Source organism: Podarcis liolepis, assembly GCF_965112155.1.
Source record: "Podarcis liolepis genome assembly, chromosome: 16".
Taxonomy (NCBI): Eukaryota; Metazoa; Chordata; class Lepidosauria; order Squamata; family Lacertidae; genus Podarcis; species Podarcis liolepis.
In genome coordinates this window covers 18,495,716-18,515,995 of record NC_139567.1, presented here as the reverse complement: position 1 = coordinate 18,515,995, position 20,280 = coordinate 18,495,716, and the positions used below count along the sequence as shown (strand labels likewise).

Sequence of the window (20,280 nt, the reverse complement as noted above, 5' to 3'; positions counted from 1 at the left end):
AACTTCATTTTTGTGTGGAGATTTTGCACAAAAAGCTCAACAACTTTGCCATAAAACAAAAGCTCAACTTCTGTGTCCGGATTTACACTTTTTGTAATTTGGCAACCCTAGATACAGTGCAAGAGTAAAGTGAGGGGGGGGGAGGCAGTCAACTCTATCAGCATCTCGTAGAAGAGGAATACTGTACCCTGGAAATGGTGTGGGGGGGTGGCACCCTCCTTTTTGGTCAATAAGATTGGTCAATAGGATGCCAGAACAACAAAGAGCTGTGCATCGCAAAATCAGTGGATTTCCTGTAGGAATTATTTTTTTAAAAAATAATTTTTATGTTTTTCAATTTTATACATTTCAATAATTTTACAATCATTTTAACATTCCGAAACTCAACTTCCTTCTGCCTCTTTCTGCAGTTCCTTAAATTTATTTTTTATATTTCCTGCTTATTGCAAATTAACTTAACCATTTATTCATCTACTTTAAATGTATACTCTAATAAAACTGCAGGTTATTACAACAATCCTGCCAATGTTCTTATCTGTTTACAGTTTGTTTGTAAATATTCAATAAACCATTTCCATTCTTTTATTAAAAGTTCGTTATCTTGATTTCTTATTTTTCCAGTAAGTTTTGCCCTTCCTATTCCTACAGCAATTATCACCCTCAGAATAAAACTTGCCTGGTAGACTGAAAACAATCCCATTCCTCATGAAACGTCTTTAAGAGGGTGCCATTTGCCCAGTGTAAACTCTGTGGTTAGAGAAGGTTTTTGAGAACCTCATCTATGACCACCACAGCCCTGCAGTGATGCACAGAATGGTACAACACTAAACTCTTCCTGCAAGAAACCATCTTGTCTTCTATGTAGAGACTGAAAGGGACACCCTTTCACTGCAGCGGGACGGAAAAATTCTCAACCCAGCTCTGAGGCCACGATGGTACTAAGTGAATCGTAAATCGCTTTGTGGTCTATGAAATATTCTAAGTCCAGAGACAGGGAGAGGATAAAAGCCAGGAAAATCTGCAGACTACATTTAAACCTGTCTCCAGTCACACAGGGAGGGGGGCGGGTTAAAAATAGCAATGGTTAACCTGTTGGTTATAAATAACTACTTAGCCAGTGTTGTAAACGGCTCGAGGATTATTAATACATATGGAAGGTTTTAATCACTTAGTTGCTTACTGCCAGAGTTCAGGTAAACGATGTCTAGAGGCATCTGCTTCAACTGCAATTTGCATTTGTGGTTTCAGGGATAAATGCAGTCTCCCTCTTTTCCTAATCTGCATGCATGGCACATGTATTGATGCAAGGAAAGGGTCGTGGAGATCCTCAAACCAGGACCCACCATGCTGACAATAAATAGATCACTGGTACTTAAAACATTTCCGCTTTTGTGTATCCCATTCAGTATGTTTCTGGGTGCAATTCAAAGTATTGGCTTTAATCTAAAAGTCCTAAGGTGTTCATTCCTGTACAAATATTTCCCCTTGAGGTCTTGCATTATGTTGCTCTCCTCTTCTGACATTAGAGCATCATTCTTAACATTATTCTATATTTATTTATACAGTGGTACCTTGGATTACATATGCTTACGGTTACATATGCTTCAGGTTACAGCCTCCGCTAACCCAGAAATATTACCTCGGGTTAAGAACTTTGCTTCAGGATGAGAACAGAAATCATGCAGTGGCGGCGCAGTGGCAGCAGGAGGCCCCATTAGCTAAAGTGGTGCTTCAGGTTAAGAACATATTCAGGTTAAGAACGGACCTCCGGAACGAATTAAGTACCGTATTTTTCGCTCTATAACATGCACCCGACCATAACACGCACGTAGTTCTTAGAGGAGGAAAATCCGTAGGCATGCCACCCATAGGCATTCCCTCCATAACATTCACAGACATTTCCCCTTACTTTTTAGGAGGAAAAAAGTGAGTGTTATGTTGCAAAAAATACGGTACTTAACGCGAGGTACCACTGTACCCTGTCTTTCCCCCAACAGGGAGTCAAAGTGGCTTAAAGATAAAAATAAGAACAGCCAAAAGATTTTTAAAAATCAATAATTTAATACAATGGTGGCAGTGGATAAAGATGTATTGTAACTTTTGAGTAGATGTTTTTGGTAACAAAAAAGGGGGGATGAAACACACAGAAACAATTAAAACATTACAATAAAAACAGTATGGCACCAAACCCTTTCATTAAAAGCAGTCAGTTCCACAAAGTCTGTTGGGACAAGGAAGTCTTCATCTGCCATCAGAAGGACAACAAGGAGGAAGCCAATTGAACTTCTCTAGGGAGGGAGTTCCAGAGTCTGAGAACAAACTTTGCTACTTTTATTCTCAAGAGACAATGGAGTGCATCTCTGGGTGTGAAGTTAAGCAGTGTGTATGGAGATCCTGTGCTATCCAGATGAAAAGACACACACACCCCAGCCTTGCTGATGTGGTCATAATTATTATTATTAATAATAATAATAATAATATATTTATACCTCACCCATCTGGCTTGGTTTCCCCAGCCACTCTGGGAGGCTTCCAACAAAATATTAAAATACAATAGTGTGTCAAACATTAAAAGCTTCCCTAAACAAGGCTACCTTCAGCTGTCTTCTAAAAGTCAGATAGTTGTTTGTTTCCTTGACATCTGATGGGAGGGTGTTCCACAGGGTGGGTGCCACTACCGAGAAGGCCCTCTGCCTGGTTCCCTGTAACTTGGCTTCTTACAGCGAGGGAACCGCCAGAAGGCCCTTGGCACTGGACCTCAGTGTCTGGGCAGAACGATGGAGATGGAGACACTCCTTCAGGTATACTGGACCGAGGCCGTTTAGGGCTTTAAAGGTCAGACCAACACTTTGAATTGTACTCAGAAACATACTGGGAGCCAATGTAGGTCTTTCAAGACCGGTGTTATGTGGTCTTGGTGGCCGCTCCCAGTCATCAGTCTAGCTGCCGCATTCTGGATTAGTTGTAGTTTCTGGGTCACCTTCAAAGGTAGCCTCACATAGAGCGTATTTGCAGTAGTCCAAACGAGAGATAACCAGAGCATGCACCACTCTGGCAAGACAGTCTGCGGGCAGGTAGGGTCTCACCCTGCGTACCAGATGGACCTGGTAGACAGCTGCCCTGGACACAGAATTGACCTGTGCCTCCATGGACAGCTGTGAGTCCAAAATGATCTGCTAAGTGCCTACCCTGTTGGCATACTTTGCAATGGCTGTTTTAAGCAAAATGAACTTTATCTTGTTTTAAAACTGGAACGGTATGTCCCCTTTGAAGATGCATCTTGGCATAAAGTTGATGAAGCCATGTTCTTTCAAGTTAGCCTTCCGCACCTACTGGTCTCCACCTGTTTGGACTACCACTCCAATCAGCCCCGGGCAGCACAGCACAACCACAGGGAATCCGATCTGGATGTTTTAAAACAGACTTTGCAGTCTATTGCATCTTTAGGTCTCAGTTCAGTAAAATAAAATTTTTGTTCCTGTGAATTTCTTGAGCACCACTTCTAAATTCACGAGAGTGTGTATATGTTGCAATGGGAGAGGAGCTCTTTGGTAGATTTCACTGGAATTGCTAGCTGATCACTCCAGCTGTATACTTTGCTTAAAATAACTAACACTTCTGCAGCAACTACAACACGAGTGGGGAAAGGCAAGGCTGTCACCTGAAATAACAACAACAACAACAACAACAATTTGTTTATATGCCACCCATCTTACTGGGTTCCCCCAGCCACTCTGGGCAGCTTCCGACAAATTAAAACATCATAATAAAAAAATGCAAGAGTTTGATTTGTAAAAAGCAGATTTATAGGAAGACCTCAGCCTCAGAGTCAGTAGGTAACTTCATCCTAGAATCAAAGAATTGTAGAGTTGGAAAGGAACCAGGAGGATCATCAAATCCACACCCCTGGCTTCACAAAGAAGGATGTTCCTACATGTTTAGAGGTTCCCTGTTCTTATTACGTACATACACATCTTAGGGCTGAGCTCTGAAGACACAGCCCATGTTTCAGTGCTAAGTCCAGGCCAAAGTGAAGCTTTTGGAAGATGTGGAAATTTATCAGCATTGACTGCTTGTACAGTGGTGCCCCACAAGACGAATGCCTCGCAAGACGGAAAACCTGCTAGACGAAAGGGTTTTCCGTTTTTGAGCTGCTTCGCAAGACAATTTTCCCTATGGACTTGCTTTGCAAGACAAAAATGTCTTGCAAGAGTTCCGATTTTTTCCCGCTTCCCCCCCCCTTTTCTAAGCCGCTAATAGCCTTTTAGCCGCTAATCCGCTAATCCTTTAATAGCCGCTAAGCCTTTAATAGCCGCTAAGCCGCTAATAGGGTTGCTTCGCAAGACGAAAAAACCGCTAGACAAAGAGACTCGCGGAGTGGATTAATTTCGTCTTGCGAGGCACCACTGTACTTTACTTGACAATAAAGTAGGCAGACGAGTAAGAAGAGACAGGACAAATAAACATGATAAATCTCAATGCTAGACAAATCCACACGTGGAGAAACAGATGGGGAAATCATATAGGGTGGCTGAATGCACCCCAAAGACGTTTGGAGGCTGGAATGTGCTTGCTTAGGGTAGCCTTCCCTAACCTTGGAGGGCTCTGTCTATATTAAGGAAAAGCTCCCATCAACCCCAGCCAGCACCCCACGCAGTCCAAGACATGTAGAGGACCTGGCTGTGGAAGGCTGGTTTAGGAGATGAGTTGACTGATTATTGGATTGCGGTTTTGTCAGCATTTGGCTAATAGCATGCAGAAGAACCGATATTGCAACCCAGGAAGCAAGATTATTCTATATTTAGTTCCCTCCTCATTAAAAAAAAAGTTAGCAGTTTATAAACTTAAAAGGAGTTCACTGTGTGCGTACACAGTCCCACACAGAAGCAGGGAAGGTTGCAGTTGATTGCTCCCACCTTGAACGGACTGTTTCCAACAACCTTTCCATTTATTAACTAGTGCACAGGTCCCGAGAAGCTACTTGAAAAGACAGGTGGCATGTGCATTACACCGATTGCAAAAGTTATCCAGCAAGCGACCTTCGTAAGCTGCTCCTTGAGCAAACTGGGCTGGTCACCTCTGATCCCTGAGTGGTCTCTTGGATCCTTAAGTAGAATCACAATCTATACACAGCTGTTTTCTCTGAGCTTTGTGTATTTACTCAGTATCTGGAGAATGGCCAGGTTTTTTGGGGGGAATCTGAGAAATGACGAATACTCCACCCTCTGCAATGGGGAAAAGAAGCTCAAGCACCACTCAAGAGAACTTTTCAAAGCTCATTTTAAAGACACATTTCCTCAGCCCAAGGGCTCGTTGGTAGATGTTGATCTTCTACTGTTGCCAGCTATGGTTTGGAACTTCTCACGGGACAGAGAGACACTGGTTTGTTTCTTTCTTCCTCCCCCATTATCCAGATCAATGCATTTCCCATCCATGTTTCCCCCTTCCTTCTACAGTCATCTCCCTTATTTCCTATCCAGAGCTTCTGGACAATGGGGCATTTGGCGTAACAGAGACCATCTGTCCCATCTAACTTGAAGAAACGAGCAAAATATGAGTTAAAAACCCCCGGCTAATTGGTGAAAAGATCAACATGCTCTGCCAGTAATATGGTCATTCTGCAGAGGCGGTACTGCACAAAGTGTTTCTGCACAAATGGGTCTGTAGAAATGAACACCTGCATAGTGAGATTTCAAACTGCAAAGCCTACAGTTATCTTGGTGCCACATTTCGGTGAATCTGTTTGAAGAAGTTGCTCCATCAGCCTCACCTGTGCCCGTTCGCATGCTGAAAGGGACTTGGTCGATTGCATCAATTCAATTAACGTTGACATTTCTGCCTTGCACATGAATTAAGTTGAATTAGGATTTGTAATTTTTTCCCTCCAGATAAAGGCAAAACCAACCAGATGTGAAAAGCTTGGCCACACCTTGGAATGAGTGGTATTCTCTTCAGCTCCTCCTCCACTGCTCTTTTAAAAAACTAGCACCAATTCAGATGGGCTCCATTGAAACCTACAGCATATTGATGGCACCGTAGCTCTATCAAAACTTCTGCCGCAAGAATCAAGCTCATCTGGAATAGAGAACATTCAAAGGTAGAGAGTTTTGTATGCTGGTCAAGAGTCCAAATATGGCTTGGCATTACAGTACCATAGGCCAATTGGGGGGATTAATTATCTCTTTCTTCGGCTGGGTCTCCTCTTGTGTTACAACTTCCATACCTTTTTGGAAGAACCTCAACTTGGAATTGAACGAATTGGAGACCTGGAACACAGGGCTTTGGCATGCCTGCGTCATTCAAGATGAAAACATAATGGAGTGCAAAAGCTATGGCTCCCTCTTAACCCTCCCTTTGGAGTTCAGAATCTCTAGGATTGTAATGGTTCTCTCTAATGGACTGGGATTCCTTGCCCTCTGTATTTCTATTTTGGGGTTGAACTGTCTGAAGATAAGGGAACAAAACCTGGGACTGAAAAAACGCCTCGGAATCGCCGGAGGAATTCTCTTCTGCATTTCCGGAATGGCAAGCCTCGTGCCAGTCTCCTGGGTTGCCTACAACGTAGTGCGAGAATTCTGGGATAAAACTGTGCCAGAGATTGTCCCAAGGTGGGGATTCGGTGAAGCATTATTCCTGGGCTGGTTTGCTGGGTTTTTCCTCATACTAGGTGGGTTTCTTCTGATCTGCTCAACTTGTTTCCTACAAACCCAAACAAAGTCCAAGCGGTTCGCTGTCCACCGTAAGCCAGAAGTGCGAAAGGATCCCAGGTTACAAAGTCATCATCAGTACTTGCCACCTAAAAATGCAGACCTTGTAATCTGAACTGCCTGCTGAAGTCTCTTTACAGGTTTCATGAGAACCATTTGAGATGGTCAAAATGGCTTATATCTGACTGGCTGGAAACGGGGTTATTGTTTAGGATCCTTCCAAGCATCCTTTATGGAGCACTTTTTTTCGAAAAATATGCTTGGGAAAACAAACATTCTGTACTTACATGTGTCATTCCATGCTGTGCGGCATTTTCAGTGGCAACAGGGATACCCATCTCAATGACTGCAATGCGGGAAACTTAAACATGAATGCATAGAAATAAATTGTTTTTCTTCAAAATTCACTAGAGTATTATTAATATATTAAGATAGGGACGGGGGAATGGATACAGGATTAGAATCCCAGTTCTTTTCTGTGCAAGACTTAATTTTTCCTCAGTCTAAACAATCAGGAAAGTGGCCGTTTAATGACATACCCCTTCACTGGAAAGAATTTTTGTCAAGGAGACTGGCTGTAGTTATGATATCCAATGTCAATAGCAAGGTATCAAGTTTTATTTAACAGGCATTGTCAAACCTTTTAAGGAGTACTTAATTGCACTGTAAAAAAATAATGAACCGTTTGTTTGCTTTTCACATGGATCAGAAATCTCTGTCTTTTGAGACAATACAGTAATAAGGTTTCGGGGGAAATGGCTAAATGGACACCTCAAATAGAAGCATGAAGCAGAGAAAAAGACCTTGCGAATTACAGTTTCATTATTTGTGGTGTCTCTGCTACTGACTTCACCCACTAACGGTGCAATCTTATACTGGTCTGCTTAGAAGCCCACCCCACCTCAAACTCAATGCGTCTTACTCCACTGCAAGTAGGTAAAGGCTTGCAACCTAGGATCCATATGGTAGGTGTTGAATGAAGATGATCTCTTTACCGTTCAACCTACCTATGCACTGAAGCAGGTAGCAGGTGAGATGAGTACATTGAACATGGCAGTGGTTTTGAACTTCAAGAAAGTAATTCTAGATTGAAACTTTGGCAGAAGCTCCTTTAAGTTGCATTCATCAACAACATATAATTCCTTTCTTGGGCAGATTTCAAGGAAAGGTTAGGTAGGCCTGGATTACTTGCAAGCCTGATTCTGTTGATAACACAGATGCTCTCATTTGAGGGCAGAGAGGGGGGAAAGAGTTTTATAAGTCTCTCTTCTGAATTGTACAAGTTAATCAGAGCAAAAACAGCATAAATACTTGGATGGTTAAGAGGCCCATGGCAAAGTTAAAATATCAGTATCTCATCTTAGGCTCCTGTTTAGTCCTGGCAACACCCAAATCTAAAATGTCAAAAGTAAAGGCAAGCAACTTTTCCCCCAGGAGCCTTGTTGTTTAGTCGTTTAGTCGTGTCCGACTCTTTGTGACCCCATGGACCAGAGCACGACAGGCACTCCTGTCTTCCACTGCCTCCCCCAGTTTGGTCAAACTCATGCTGGTAGCTTCAGAACACTGTCCAACCATCTCGTCTTCTGTTGTCCCCTTCTCCTTCTGCCCTCAATCTTTCCCAACATCACGGTCTTTTCCAGGAGCCTTACACCTATGTAATCATAGGGGCCCAGCGTATGTGCACAGCAGTCCACCCCAAACTAACCAGTCAATGTTTTAGATTGACCAAGGATCAGCATCACAGGCTAAATAATGAGGCACACCACAACTGGAAGTAGTGGAGCAATTAATCTATTCTTAGCACCAAAGCAAGTAGGATGCAGACTAAGTCATGTTATATGGCTAATCCAGTGGTGACCTTTGCAAAAATTATGCAATAGCAAACACTCCCAGTGTTCAAACACAGTTGAGAAAAGGAGAAAGATAAAGTCTAGACCATGGGTAGGCAAACTAAGGCCCGGGGCCTGGATCTGGCCCAATCGCCTTCTAAATCTGGCCCGCGGACGGTCTGGGAATCTGTGTGTTTTTACATGAGTAAAATGTGTGCTTTTATTTAAAATGCATCTCTGGGTTATTTGTGGGGCATAGGAATTGGTCCCTCCCCCAATATAGTCTGGCCCCCCACAAGGTCTGAGGGACAGTGGACCAGCCCCCTGCTGAAATGTTTGCTGACCCCTGGTCTAGAGAGACTTATAAAACTCAAAAGAAACAAAGCAATCCACTACAAATTTAAATAGGGTAAAATTCTTTATTGCACATTTAATTAAAACAGAAAAAGGCTTCTCAAATATGTATTTCCATTTACATCCCGATTGCCAATGTATTCCAGTAAAACAAAGATTGTTTAAAAATATTGGCAGTAGACTTTGCCAATTAAGCAGTATCTTTTTATAAAGGTTTATTATTCCTGACTTCAGAGCCCTTGTCATTGCCAATACTAGCCTGATAATGAAAATTCAGTGATTGGTAATAAAGGAGATATGCTTTGGGAGGTCATAAAAGCAGTTTCCTTAGGGGTTTTGTTTTGCATCTCTATTCTTGTCCTGGAATGACTTTTGCAATTCTGTAGCAACTGTAAAATATTGCCACCATCACCATTTCTCCTGATGGCATCAACTATGTTTTGAGTTGCTAGCATACACAAACGCAGTGTGCACGAATGCCTGTATTTTTTACAACCCAGGCTACCAGGTTCTTCTGTTACCGCCACATCAGGAGATATCTGATGGAAAGGGCCTCAACTGATAGGCTCCCATTTTAAGGTGTTTTTCCATGAAAAAGGTGAATGTGAATTATTGCTTTAAAATTACCTACGACTGTCTGGCTTATTCCCTGAATCAGTCCTGCTTCGATGTCAATGAGGTCCAGTTTAAACAGGCTTCAGGTTACATGCTCCCCATTGTGCTTTAAATGCACTCCCTTGTGTTGGCCCAGTCATACGCAATGACAGCACAACAGCTATCAGCACTGATAACATACTGCTGGCATTGTGACACATGAATAGACCAGTATGTGTGGCAAGTGCATTCAAAATACAACAGAGCGTGCATGGAATGCTCACAATGAGCATATCAAACCACTGTATACTCCATAAGAATTGAGCACAACAGAAGTATATATGTACAATATGCTGTGTTTAAAATTTCCGTTTAAAAAAATAAGTGTCTTCCTACCGTGTTCTTGTAGGAAGCCAAGGCAAACGCAGTTATAGGCAACGTAAAACAGTGAAACCTCAAGACACGTTCTAATTTAGTGCCTGCCCATATATGGTGCACACCAGAGGGTGTCATGTCCCATTTAGCCCTTTTCTAAGCACAGTTTTGGTTAGGTCTGAATGTGGATTGTCTCAACGTAGCATCTCTCTTCCTTGCTCCATTCCAAAAGGTGGTTGGTAGCTGGATTCCACACGTTGGTGGGCCTGTGGTCTCCAGAGCTTAATGCAGTACAGTCGGCAGTTTTTATTTGACAGTGACAGTCGAGGCCCCGTGAATAGATTCCATGACAGCTGCAAATCGGCTGCAGAGATCGTAGGGAGAATTGGGGCGGATCTTGGGTGGTTCTTTCAGAACTATGCCCTCGGAGGAACAATCTAGCAGGCGGGGTAGGAATTCACTCAGTTTTAGCTGCAGGTCCTCTGTAAGACAAGAAGAGCCAAATAACAACAACAACTCAATAGCAATGCTTTGAAATCTTGTTGAAACTAAGATTGTGAAATGTAAGAAGATGCAGAAAAACTCTGGAATGCTTATCTGTATATAAATCTGGAAGTTCCCTCAATCATGTTCCCCCTTCTCCCACTCCTTCAAAGCAACATAATGGCATTTACAAGTTAAAGGGCACTTATTGACAACTTCACCAAGCACTTCCCATAAACACTCGTGAAGACAGTGTTGCAGACATCACGGATGTCTACAAACTCGACTTGCAAACACTTACAACAGCACCTCATTCTCAGTGCACAGTAAGAGATACCTTTTAAGTTGTACCCAATTCACAACCACCTGCATTTTACAAGGTGGTACTGGTTAGGTAAGCTACTTATCTAAAAGGAAATATTTCTCACCGTTAGCAACTATCTGCAAGTTTGAATTGCAGATGTGAAAAAGCTTTTTCATCAAAGCTGAACGCAAGCAAACTCAACTGCAGAAACCAGAGCTTTTGTCTATTTTGAAATAGTATTTTAGGGCCAATACTTCTTCCTGACACCCCCTGCTGGCTGAAGTGAACAAAGTTTAACCAATGTATTAAAAGGTACCCCTGCCCGTACGGGCCAGTCGTGTCCGACTCTAGGGTTGTGCGCCCATCTCACTTAAGAGGCCGGGGGCCAGCGCTGTCCGGAGACACTTCTGGGTCACGTGGCCAGCGTGACGAAGCTGCTCTGGCGAACCAGCACCAGCGCAGCACACGGAAACGCCGTTTACCTTCCCGCTATAAAGCGGTACCTATTTATCTACTCGCACTTAGGGGTGCTTTCGAACTGCTAGGTGGGCAGGAGCTGGGACCGAAAGACGGGAGCTCACCCCGCCGCAGGGATTCGAACTGCCGACCATACGATCGGCAAGTCCTAGGCACTGAGGTTTTACCCACAGCGCCACCCGCGTCCCTTAAACCAATGTATTAAAATCTAGCAAAGAAAAATGCACAACAGATTAACTTCCAGGTCATGTGTGCTTATTTTAATTCATGATATGTTCAGTAATATTCTGCCCCCTGCCCCTGGAATCTCTGGGGTAAAGACTGACATGCCACGTGAAGATTTAAAAGTAAGTTTTCTGATCAGTGTGTACCTTTGGTCACAGGATGTGCCAGGTACAGATGCAACATGTACAAGTAATTTCTGGCAACAACAAAACATTTTCTATCATTCCTCACCCCAGGAGAATGCTGCTTGGCGTACACAGCAAGCTGCTATAACTGGAACGCCGCATACAAGTATGACTGTTGAGAGGCAGGTGTTACTTCTGCTTGCGAACAAGAGGGGAAATGAAAGAATCAAATCCCATATTTTGAACACAGAGATCTAGTAATTCAAGAAGGCAGTCTCTCCAGTAAACTTTAGATGCTGTAGCCCACCAGATGCTGTTGAACTCCAACTCCTATCAGCCTCAGCCAGCAAGGCCAATAGCCAGATATGATAGGAGTTGTAGTCCAGCTGACATCTGGAGGGCGACATTTTGCCACCTTGGCTTTAGGGCTAAGCAAAATGCAAATATTGCGGATTATCTGAATTGTGCAAGGGCATTTTACTGACAGTCTTTAGAAAAACAGTCAGAAGGTACACAAAGACTAGCAATACTAGGCGAGAGACAGGATGATAGCAGCACAGAGTAAGAGGTCCAGGACCCCCTTTCTTACCATTCATGTCCTTTCCCAGGTAAGCACACCAACGATTTCTCATGACCTCAACGGCATCCAGGTCATCCTTTGAGGTATCATTGCTGATGAGGAGGTGCATGCAGGGGATGATCAGCTCATTCAAGATGTTCACACCTTCATCCACACTCAACTCATTGCTACTTTCAAACAGAGCTGCTGCAGCATCGTTCAACTTCTGTGGCAAAGCAATATGAGAAACACATTTATGGGTCTTTGGCAACAGCTCAGCCTGGTGTCTGTCACTTTCCGCAGTGCTTCCTGTGGCAAGTTTTAGAGTGCAGCTGAACATTTAGGGGTTCTGGTTTGCTTGTTTTTACACTGCCATGGCAAAAAAGAGCCCAAACATCTGCCAGATATTCCCCTCCCTGCAAACTGCCCCAACCCAACAGAGGTTTTCACTAACCCATTCAGGAACCAAAAGATAAAGCACACTATAAAGGTAAAGGACGCCTGGGCTATTAAGTCCAGTCAAAGGCGACTATGGGGTTGCAGTGCTCATTTCACTTTCAGGCTGAGGGAGCCGGCATTTGTCCCACAGACAGTGTTCTGGGTCATGTGACCAGCAGGACTAAACCACTGCTGGTGCAACAGAACACCGTGATGGAAACCAGAATGCACAAAAACAATGTTTACCTTCCCGCCACAGCGGTTCCTATTTATCTACTTGCACTGGTGTGCTTTTGAACTGCTAGGTTGGCAGGAGCTGGGACAGAGTAATGGGAGCTCACCCCATTGCGGAGATTCAAACTGCCGACCTTCTGATCGGCAAGGCCAAGAGGCTCAGTGGTTTAGACTACAGCGCCACCCACATCCCTTAGCATACTATAAAGTCAATACGTGAAGGGGTGGAGAAAGTAGCACCCATATAAGAGCCAAGACCACCAGAAAATTAAAACTATGCAAGGAAGAGCAATGGCACTGTGAGGACAACAGTGCATTAAAGGAGTAAACTCCATTTCCATAAAGAATTGGATCTGCACATGAGAATAAGATGAAGATCGGAAAAAAGCAATGATTTGGAAGCAGATCATTCTACCAGCAAGCTCCTTGAAGGGGTGGTGGGAGGGGAGAAGGGGTTAATACCAACCAAGAGACATTTTCTTCTGTACAGAGCAATTAAAGATGCATTGGCGCCTCTGTTGGCTCCCTTCCTCCTCAAGGTCAGATTGCTCTGATAGGCATACACCAGATAGGTCAGAGCTTCATAGTACCTTATAAGAACAGGAAAGAGGGTGAGAGCTGCAATCTTCAGAATTAAAACAGGTTGTGCAAGCAAACATTTACTGCAAACTACAGCAGCCATTCATAGCTCTTATACTTGCTTGGGACACATGGCTATACCTAGTGCTTTTTTTCTGGGGGTACGCTGGGGTAACACATACCCCTAAACATTTTGTGAATCTAATGGAAGAAACTAAATTTTAAAAATTTTTTAGTTTCTTCTCTAGCACGGTGAATTGTCAGTTCTGTTGAATAACATGGTGAATCGTCAGTTCCATTGTTACTCCCGACGGCATCCTCATTTCCTGTCACAGTGTTTCAGATGGAAGTGAGTGTTTTAATGTGTGACGTAGGAGTTGGAATCTAGCAGAGGAATCGGGAAGATGTTAGTGCATACAACTTCATGCCAATGTGAAGTGACTGTGAGCTGTGTAATATGAGGTAATGCATGTTCTTTGTACTTTTGTCCATTTACTGTATTTATTTTTCCCTGATTTGAACTATAAAATGGTTATTTGAGTCAAAATGAGAGTACCCCTAAAAAAGCACTGGCTATACCCATCTGTTAACTACTTCCCTGTGTTCAGAAAATAAGCCCTTTTGGAATACAAATAACTGGGAAGGGATGCTTTGCTTAAATGAGCTAGGAACATTTCCCCAGTGTAGCCCATGCACCACTCTGTAGGAGGACAGCTGCCTAGTAAGAGCTGGCCCACAAACTAGAACATTGACCAAAATTCACAGGAACACAACTGTACCCTGTTCAGAAGTTCCTGCTCTCCCCTCAGTGCATGAGGGATTACCACAAGCATCCTAGCACCACCCTTCTTCACCATCCTTATGTATAGACTATGGACACGTCTGTGTCCATTAGAAGAAGGCTTGTCCAAGTTTGCTGAAGTCTTACTAATTCACCTTTCCAGACAAAATGAAACTTTTTGAGCCAAAGTGTTCATGAGAAGACACAGATGCAGAAGTAGCAACATCATGTATTTTAATATTTTGCTGGAAGCCGCCCGGGGGTGGGCGGGTATAAATAATAAATTATGATTATGATTATACACAGTGGAAAAGCAGTACTTCCCCACTCAAGTCATCCCTAATTTCGACTTGCTATGATGCACCACCACAGATTTCAACCTTCTGTGTTGAGTCTAAGAATACACCCACCAATCCTCAGCTACCTTCCAAATCTTCATCACAACCTTTAGAAGCAATTTTCACAAACTTACTGTTTATTCTGATACAGTTCCAAGCCTGTTAAGAGGTAAATAGATACTTTGCGAAACAAACTGTAGTCTTCGTGCCATTTCTGTGCCAGAAAGAGAAAATGGTCACAATCCATTATTGGTTCGGTAAGTCCCACTTTATTCACACCTGGCTTTTCTCCTATTGCTCCTTTTCTCTTGTTGCTTTTGGGCACCGCATTTTTCCATCTATAAGACGCCCCCATGTATAAGACCCCCTCCCTCCTATTTTGGGGGACTCAATTTTAAGAAAATGAGGGGAGATGGTCCAAAGTTGTTGAGTTTCTCCCCCCATGAAGCTGCGGGCAGGAAACACTCCCTAGATCGTTTCCCGTGTGCAGTGGCATCGTGGGAAGTTGCGCTCCCTCCAACCAGCGCGTACGCCACTCCCCCCCCCCATCCATGTATAGGACGTCCCCTGTCCCCTTTGGACATGATTTTTGATTCAAAAAACCTTGTCTAGTACACGGAAAAAATATGGTCATCATCATCATCATTTGTATGCCACCTTTCCACAGTTAAAACAAAGCTCAAGGCAGCTTACACTATGAAAAGATTTAGAGTTACAAACATAGCAAAGTAGTCATAAAAATAAATAACACACATCAAGACTACATAACCAAACTGAACAATATCCACATAAAAATATACAAAAAATTAGTATCAATAACAGCAAAAACTCCCGACAAAATTTTCCCCAAAATACCCTAGTCCTTGCTGGGTAGCAGCAGAAGCAGCAGTTCTTATGAAACCTGTCAGGTCAGGTGGAGAGAGGCAGGAATCATAGCCCACTTACAAATTATAAGATGCCTATTATGCACTTCACCCTCATTTTGGGTATATGCAGTAAGGCTGTGCGCTGGATTCAGATGAATCCTGAACTGAATGTGAAGCAGGATATCTACAAGACGGCAAAAGGAGCACCTGAAACACTCTGTAGTGTTTCAGCAAGCCAGACGCTTTAAAAATGCTGTAGACACATTTCTACTGAAAATGGATGAACAGAATGCTACTAAATTTACCATAGTACCTAAATGGGATGCGCGGGGGCGGGGGGGGGGGCAGGGCACTCTTATTTCTGCTACTGTTTTATGTGTGGAACAGATTTTATCCAGGATAGGGGATAGGGCAAGAGGAAATACAGACATCTCAGACAGAGCAAGGAACCCTCAAAACACAACTCTGAAGAAACTAAGTGATCATCACTTACCTGAAGGAAACCAATTTTACTTTTTTGGTCATAAGAGTAGCATTTGCTCACCTAACAATTAGGCTGCAGCTTTGACACAAAGATATAAACCAGACCTAACACTTTAGGGCTGAGGCTCCTTACCTTATACTCTTCCATGTCCACCTCATCAGGACCAATCTCTTTCAACTTAGCTCGAGCTACCTTCATAATGCTAATTGATCTGTTCACAGAAAGGAGGAGAAAGCTTAGTGAAGTGATACCCAAAAGCCAGAGAATGTCAACTGAAACGTAGATTTAGCTTGTTTTGATATTATATCTATATATTTTAGAGGTGCAAGCAGCGCTGACTTGCTGGAAGCTGCCTTCTTGGCCCATTGAGGGGGAAATGCAAGTTAGAAATGGAGAGCTAAAACACAGAACAATAAAAATCTCTTTAACCATCTAATACTGATCAGTGCTATCAAAGTCACTGAACACCACTCCTACCAAACAAAGCCCCCATATAGCACTTTCAAAGCAATTCTGTGCCCTTCCTTTATTCACACAGAAGACATTCCAGCTTACGTGTTTCTGAACAAACCTTTCATCATAGCTGAGGTTTTTGTCCGCAAACTGCTCCAGAAGAGTCCGTTCCACCACTTGCTTTGGCGCATTGTTCTGCAGGAAGTAAACTAGGACGTGCTGAAGCCGGGGGTCATTTTGTGGTGTTGGAGTCTCTGTTGACAGCGAGTACAGCCTGGAGTATTCTTCATGGAATGCCTAATAAAGCCAAAAATTGGAACAATATCAGCCTGACAATTATGAATCCACAATGCAAGCAATTCTTAGACTTTGAGGGACATTCTTATCAATAAGCTGCTCATGACCAACTTAAGCTGGATGTGCTGAAATTAAAGTCCTATGAAGCCAAGCAACTGCAAGGTCTTGTTTTGCTTTGCAGATGACCGTCATGAGGCCTTGCTCCAACCATGTCAAAGTAGCTCCTTGGAACTGGTATGCAAAAGCTAGTGCCATATGATCTACTGCAGCAATACCGAGGATTTTATTCAGCGCACAACTCCAACAACAACAGGAACAAACTGATCTCTACAACTTGATCTTTTCTGTGAACCGCCCTGAGACCTCCAGGTATAGGACGGTATATAAACTCAATAAACATTAATAATAATAATAATGCAAGTTTTGCTTCTGACGGCAGTTGGCATTTTAGCCTGTTTCCAGAAGGCTGCAGGGCTACTAAGAAAATTCCCAGCGCGTTGGCCTTCACCAATCATTCAGAGGATTTCGTGAAAGATGGGCAATTTCCACCTCTCCACTTTGAGACAGCAAGATTTCTTGAGATGTCCACAACCTAAGCTAGAAACATGAGTCCTCATTTGGAGACTTCTACAGCTGAGAAACAGGCTCAATGGATACCAGACAAAAGATTTCTTAACAATATACATACATGCATGCATCGTTTTATTTATATGTTGCCTTTCCAAGGTTAAAACCACACTCAAGGTGGCTTACAGCATGTTAAAAAACCCCCACACAATTACAAACGTAACAAAAGTAGTCATAAACAATAAATAAAACATCAAAAAGTACAACCAAATTAAAGAATTTGCATAAAAATCGTAAGATCTAAAATAAATATACAAAAAAATCAATAAAAGCAGCAATCCCTGCCCCCTCAACCCCTAACAATACCCCGAAGCAGGGGGAAAAGCAGAATAGGATAAATGGTTATCTCCAGGTTCTAAGTTTTCTAACTACAAGGAGAAGCCCTCCTTATGTAGAGGAAGGATGAATGAAGGAAAATCAGGATGCCACCCTCTCTAGGACTAGAAAGAAGCTTCACAAGCCAGTCCAGTGCTTCCGTTGGTCACGAGAAGACCACACCTTGTAATATATATATCCAATAGCAGTAGTGGAGGGAGCTGCACTTTGGGGTGCATGCAACAAACTTCTACCCAGAGTGGAATGTTTATGCTTTAAGAGCAGCAGCAGTCTTGTTATCTCAGTGGAAGACAGATATTAAGAAGACTCCTGGGAGGAGAAACTTCAAAAATCAGTGAAGACCTGCTTCCTCAAAGCGGAATATCAACCTCTTGTGACGGAACAAATGATCTCTGCAATCAAGACATCGCAGGACGGAAAAACGAAGTAAGGAACAGCCACGTGGCATCCGTAGCCAATGTTTCATTGCATTTCTCCACTACCAAGAGGCCAATGTGTACAATAGTACCTTAACTAGCCCTGCTTCAGACCCATCCCGATCAAAGGTTTGACGGGCTTTAGCAATAGCCAGGATCACACCTTGCATGGCAGGACTGAGCATCATCTGCCAGAAAGAAGAAAAAAGAAAGATGGAGAGAGGAAAAATGCAAAATGCTACATGATGAAAGAGTCGGAACAGGCAAGAGCTAAGACATGCAGAGTCCAGAGTCAGGGTTCTACCTTCTTCCATACCTGGGGCCTTCCAGATGTTTGAATTCTGAACTGCAACTCCCACAGCCCCAACCAGTATGGTCATGGAAGCAGCCAGTTGAAGACTGCCCTGCATGATTATTAAGTTACTTTGATTTGTTCACACATTTGTACACACACCTCAACTTTGTGCCCCTCTACCAACTATGACTTAAGTGTCCACATATGCATTGAGAGGGTCTAATGAAAGATGAGCAGGAATTAAGGGCAATTAAGGGGATGCAGAGATACATCACCCAAGTCCTGACCCATGCCCGTTTCCTGTATGGGATGACAGTGGCATAATGCGAAGGTCCACTTGTTCCACAGCAGGTTGCTAGCAACTGGCTTACTTAACCTACCAGTCCTCACCCACATGCTGAAAACCCCCAGCCTTAAAACATACTGTCCATTTAATCCGGAGACAAAAATGATGGTGCTGTTAGGATTGCTTCTGTGCACAGGAGAGCAGTCAAAATTTAGGACTAGGAATGCTGCCACGTTTTCAGAATGTTATGTGGCTTCACCATCTGTGGCCTTGGATGTCAAAAAGACCTCAGTAGAGGTAAAACAGCTTTAGTATTTTTATTTTTAAGTGAGCAACCTTGGGGAGTAATCTCGTGTCAAAGAAACCAAACCACTGGTGGGAAAGTCTGCAATCCTAAGCTCCACCATTTGGATGGTTTGAGAGACAGCTCTGGGATGTTTACTTCCAAGCATAACCCATCTGAAATGGGAAAGATGCAGCCCGTGAGGGCAGTGTCTGGCATCTTCCCTAGTTCGCAATGCCTCAGAATGAAAGATGCTCATCCCCAACATTTTTGCTTGCTGCAAAAAAGACACACAGACACATAGCTGTGTACCTCTTCATTATATCCATCTGCATCTGATCTAACTAGAATCTTTCCCACACTGGGGATATCCACTTCAGAAATCTGTGAGCTGGGTGGGGCAGAAAGCTCCATCCCCTTAGCATCCTGTGGCTCTTCTGCCTGAGTGGTGGGGTTTGCTTCTTCTGGGAGGTGCTGCACTGGTTCTGCCTCCTTTGACTGTTGCCACACAGAGATAAGAAAACAGAAAGAAATCAGAAAGGGAAATGAAAGGCAGGCCAGCAAAGCAAAAAAAGGTTCAAGCAAGAGGAGGCAGGGAGCAGAGGCATGGAAAAGGGTGGATACAAAGGTCCGGAAGCCCAACAATTGCTATTTTCACCTTGTCAAGAGCTGCCAATCCACCAGCCTTCTCATATGCATCAGCTGTCTTGGCAATGGCTTGAGCCGTCTGTTCCTTGGCAATCATGGCATGTTCGGAGGAGAGGGAATGTGCCATCCGTTCAGAGCTGGAGGAACAAGATCTTTCTGAGGAGAGAAAAATAAGCGTAGTGCACAATTTACTCTCTACGTCCAGCAAGACATTTAGAAAAACATGAGAACTAGACAAAATGTTAGAACCTGGGTCATGCCTGGCCTTGAGCTACAGCTTGTGTGGGAGGGCAAAGATTTATATTCTACCTTTTGAACAATGCTCCCAATGAACGGGACAAAAACAGCAGCCTGTGTCTTATAAGTAATGCATTAATAAATCTGGAAGAATAAAAAGATAACAAGGCTGGTGCCAAGGATCATCCCCAGTGAATGAATTCTACAGATAGCAACCAATCTGCATTACCTCTAAATGGCAGGGGCTTTGGAAGAACCTCTGAAAATCATCTCAATACATGGGGCAAGTCAATATGGGAGGTAAAGTCCACACAGGGCTTCTTATAGAAATTTAAGCACCAGGACTGTCTCATCACTCTCAGCAATCCAGTAAGTCAGAGGGCTGAACAACCGGGATTAGGAGAGGCACGCAAAAAGACTGACTGCTTTTCTCACCTTGTCCCAAGTCAGAAGAGAGGTCCTGAGACTCTGCTGGTGATGACTGATCCATCTGCGCCATCTTGCTCGACTGCTCCTCCCACTCTGCCACTTCCTGTTCAAGCCTCCAGTTGTCTTCTTGGATGTAGTGCTGGAGCTCCAGAGGCAGAGATTCCACTTCTCTCTGGGTCTGCCCATTAACATAATCTAATCAAAGGGAAAATATCCAGAAG

General features: G+C 43.4%; 2 protein-coding genes across 4 annotated transcripts in view; one reads left to right on the top strand and one right to left on the bottom strand.

Moving 5' to 3' along the window:
• The first annotated feature begins 5,738 nt into the window (after nucleotides 1–5,738).
• On the top strand, nucleotides 5,739–7,112 carry CLDN25 (claudin 25). The gene has a single exon (XM_083480297.1). It carries the CDS (start codon nucleotides 6,112–6,114, stop codon nucleotides 6,820–6,822), a length of 711 nt encoding a protein of 236 aa, XP_083336423.1. The 5' UTR covers nucleotides 5,739–6,111; the 3' UTR covers nucleotides 6,823–7,112.
• A 1,823-nt stretch (nucleotides 7,113–8,935) lies between these two features.
• The window catches only part of USP28 (ubiquitin specific peptidase 28), a 33,671-nt gene continuing 22,326 nt past the window's right edge, over nucleotides 8,936–20,280 (bottom strand). The window contains exons 17-26 of one of the 3 annotated variants that reach the window (XM_083480924.1): nucleotides 20,066–20,254; nucleotides 19,404–19,549; nucleotides 19,058–19,243; nucleotides 17,974–18,069; nucleotides 16,324–16,502; nucleotides 15,885–15,963; nucleotides 14,537–14,616; nucleotides 13,171–13,294; nucleotides 12,063–12,258; nucleotides 8,936–10,341 (exon numbers count right to left, since the gene is read on the bottom strand). In XM_083480924.1, coding sequence (XP_083337050.1) covers nucleotides 10,166–10,341; nucleotides 12,063–12,258; nucleotides 13,171–13,294; nucleotides 14,537–14,616; nucleotides 15,885–15,963; nucleotides 16,324–16,502; nucleotides 17,974–18,069; nucleotides 19,058–19,243; nucleotides 19,404–19,549; nucleotides 20,066–20,254 — 1,451 coding nt within the window. In that variant the 3' untranslated portion in view covers nucleotides 8,936–10,165. The remainder of the gene's footprint in view (nucleotides 10,342–12,062; nucleotides 12,259–13,170; nucleotides 13,295–14,536; nucleotides 14,617–15,884; nucleotides 15,964–16,323; nucleotides 16,503–17,973; nucleotides 18,070–19,057; nucleotides 19,244–19,403; nucleotides 19,550–20,065; nucleotides 20,255–20,280) is intronic. The other 2 variants (XM_083480925.1, XM_083480926.1) reach the window with 2 other exon arrangements.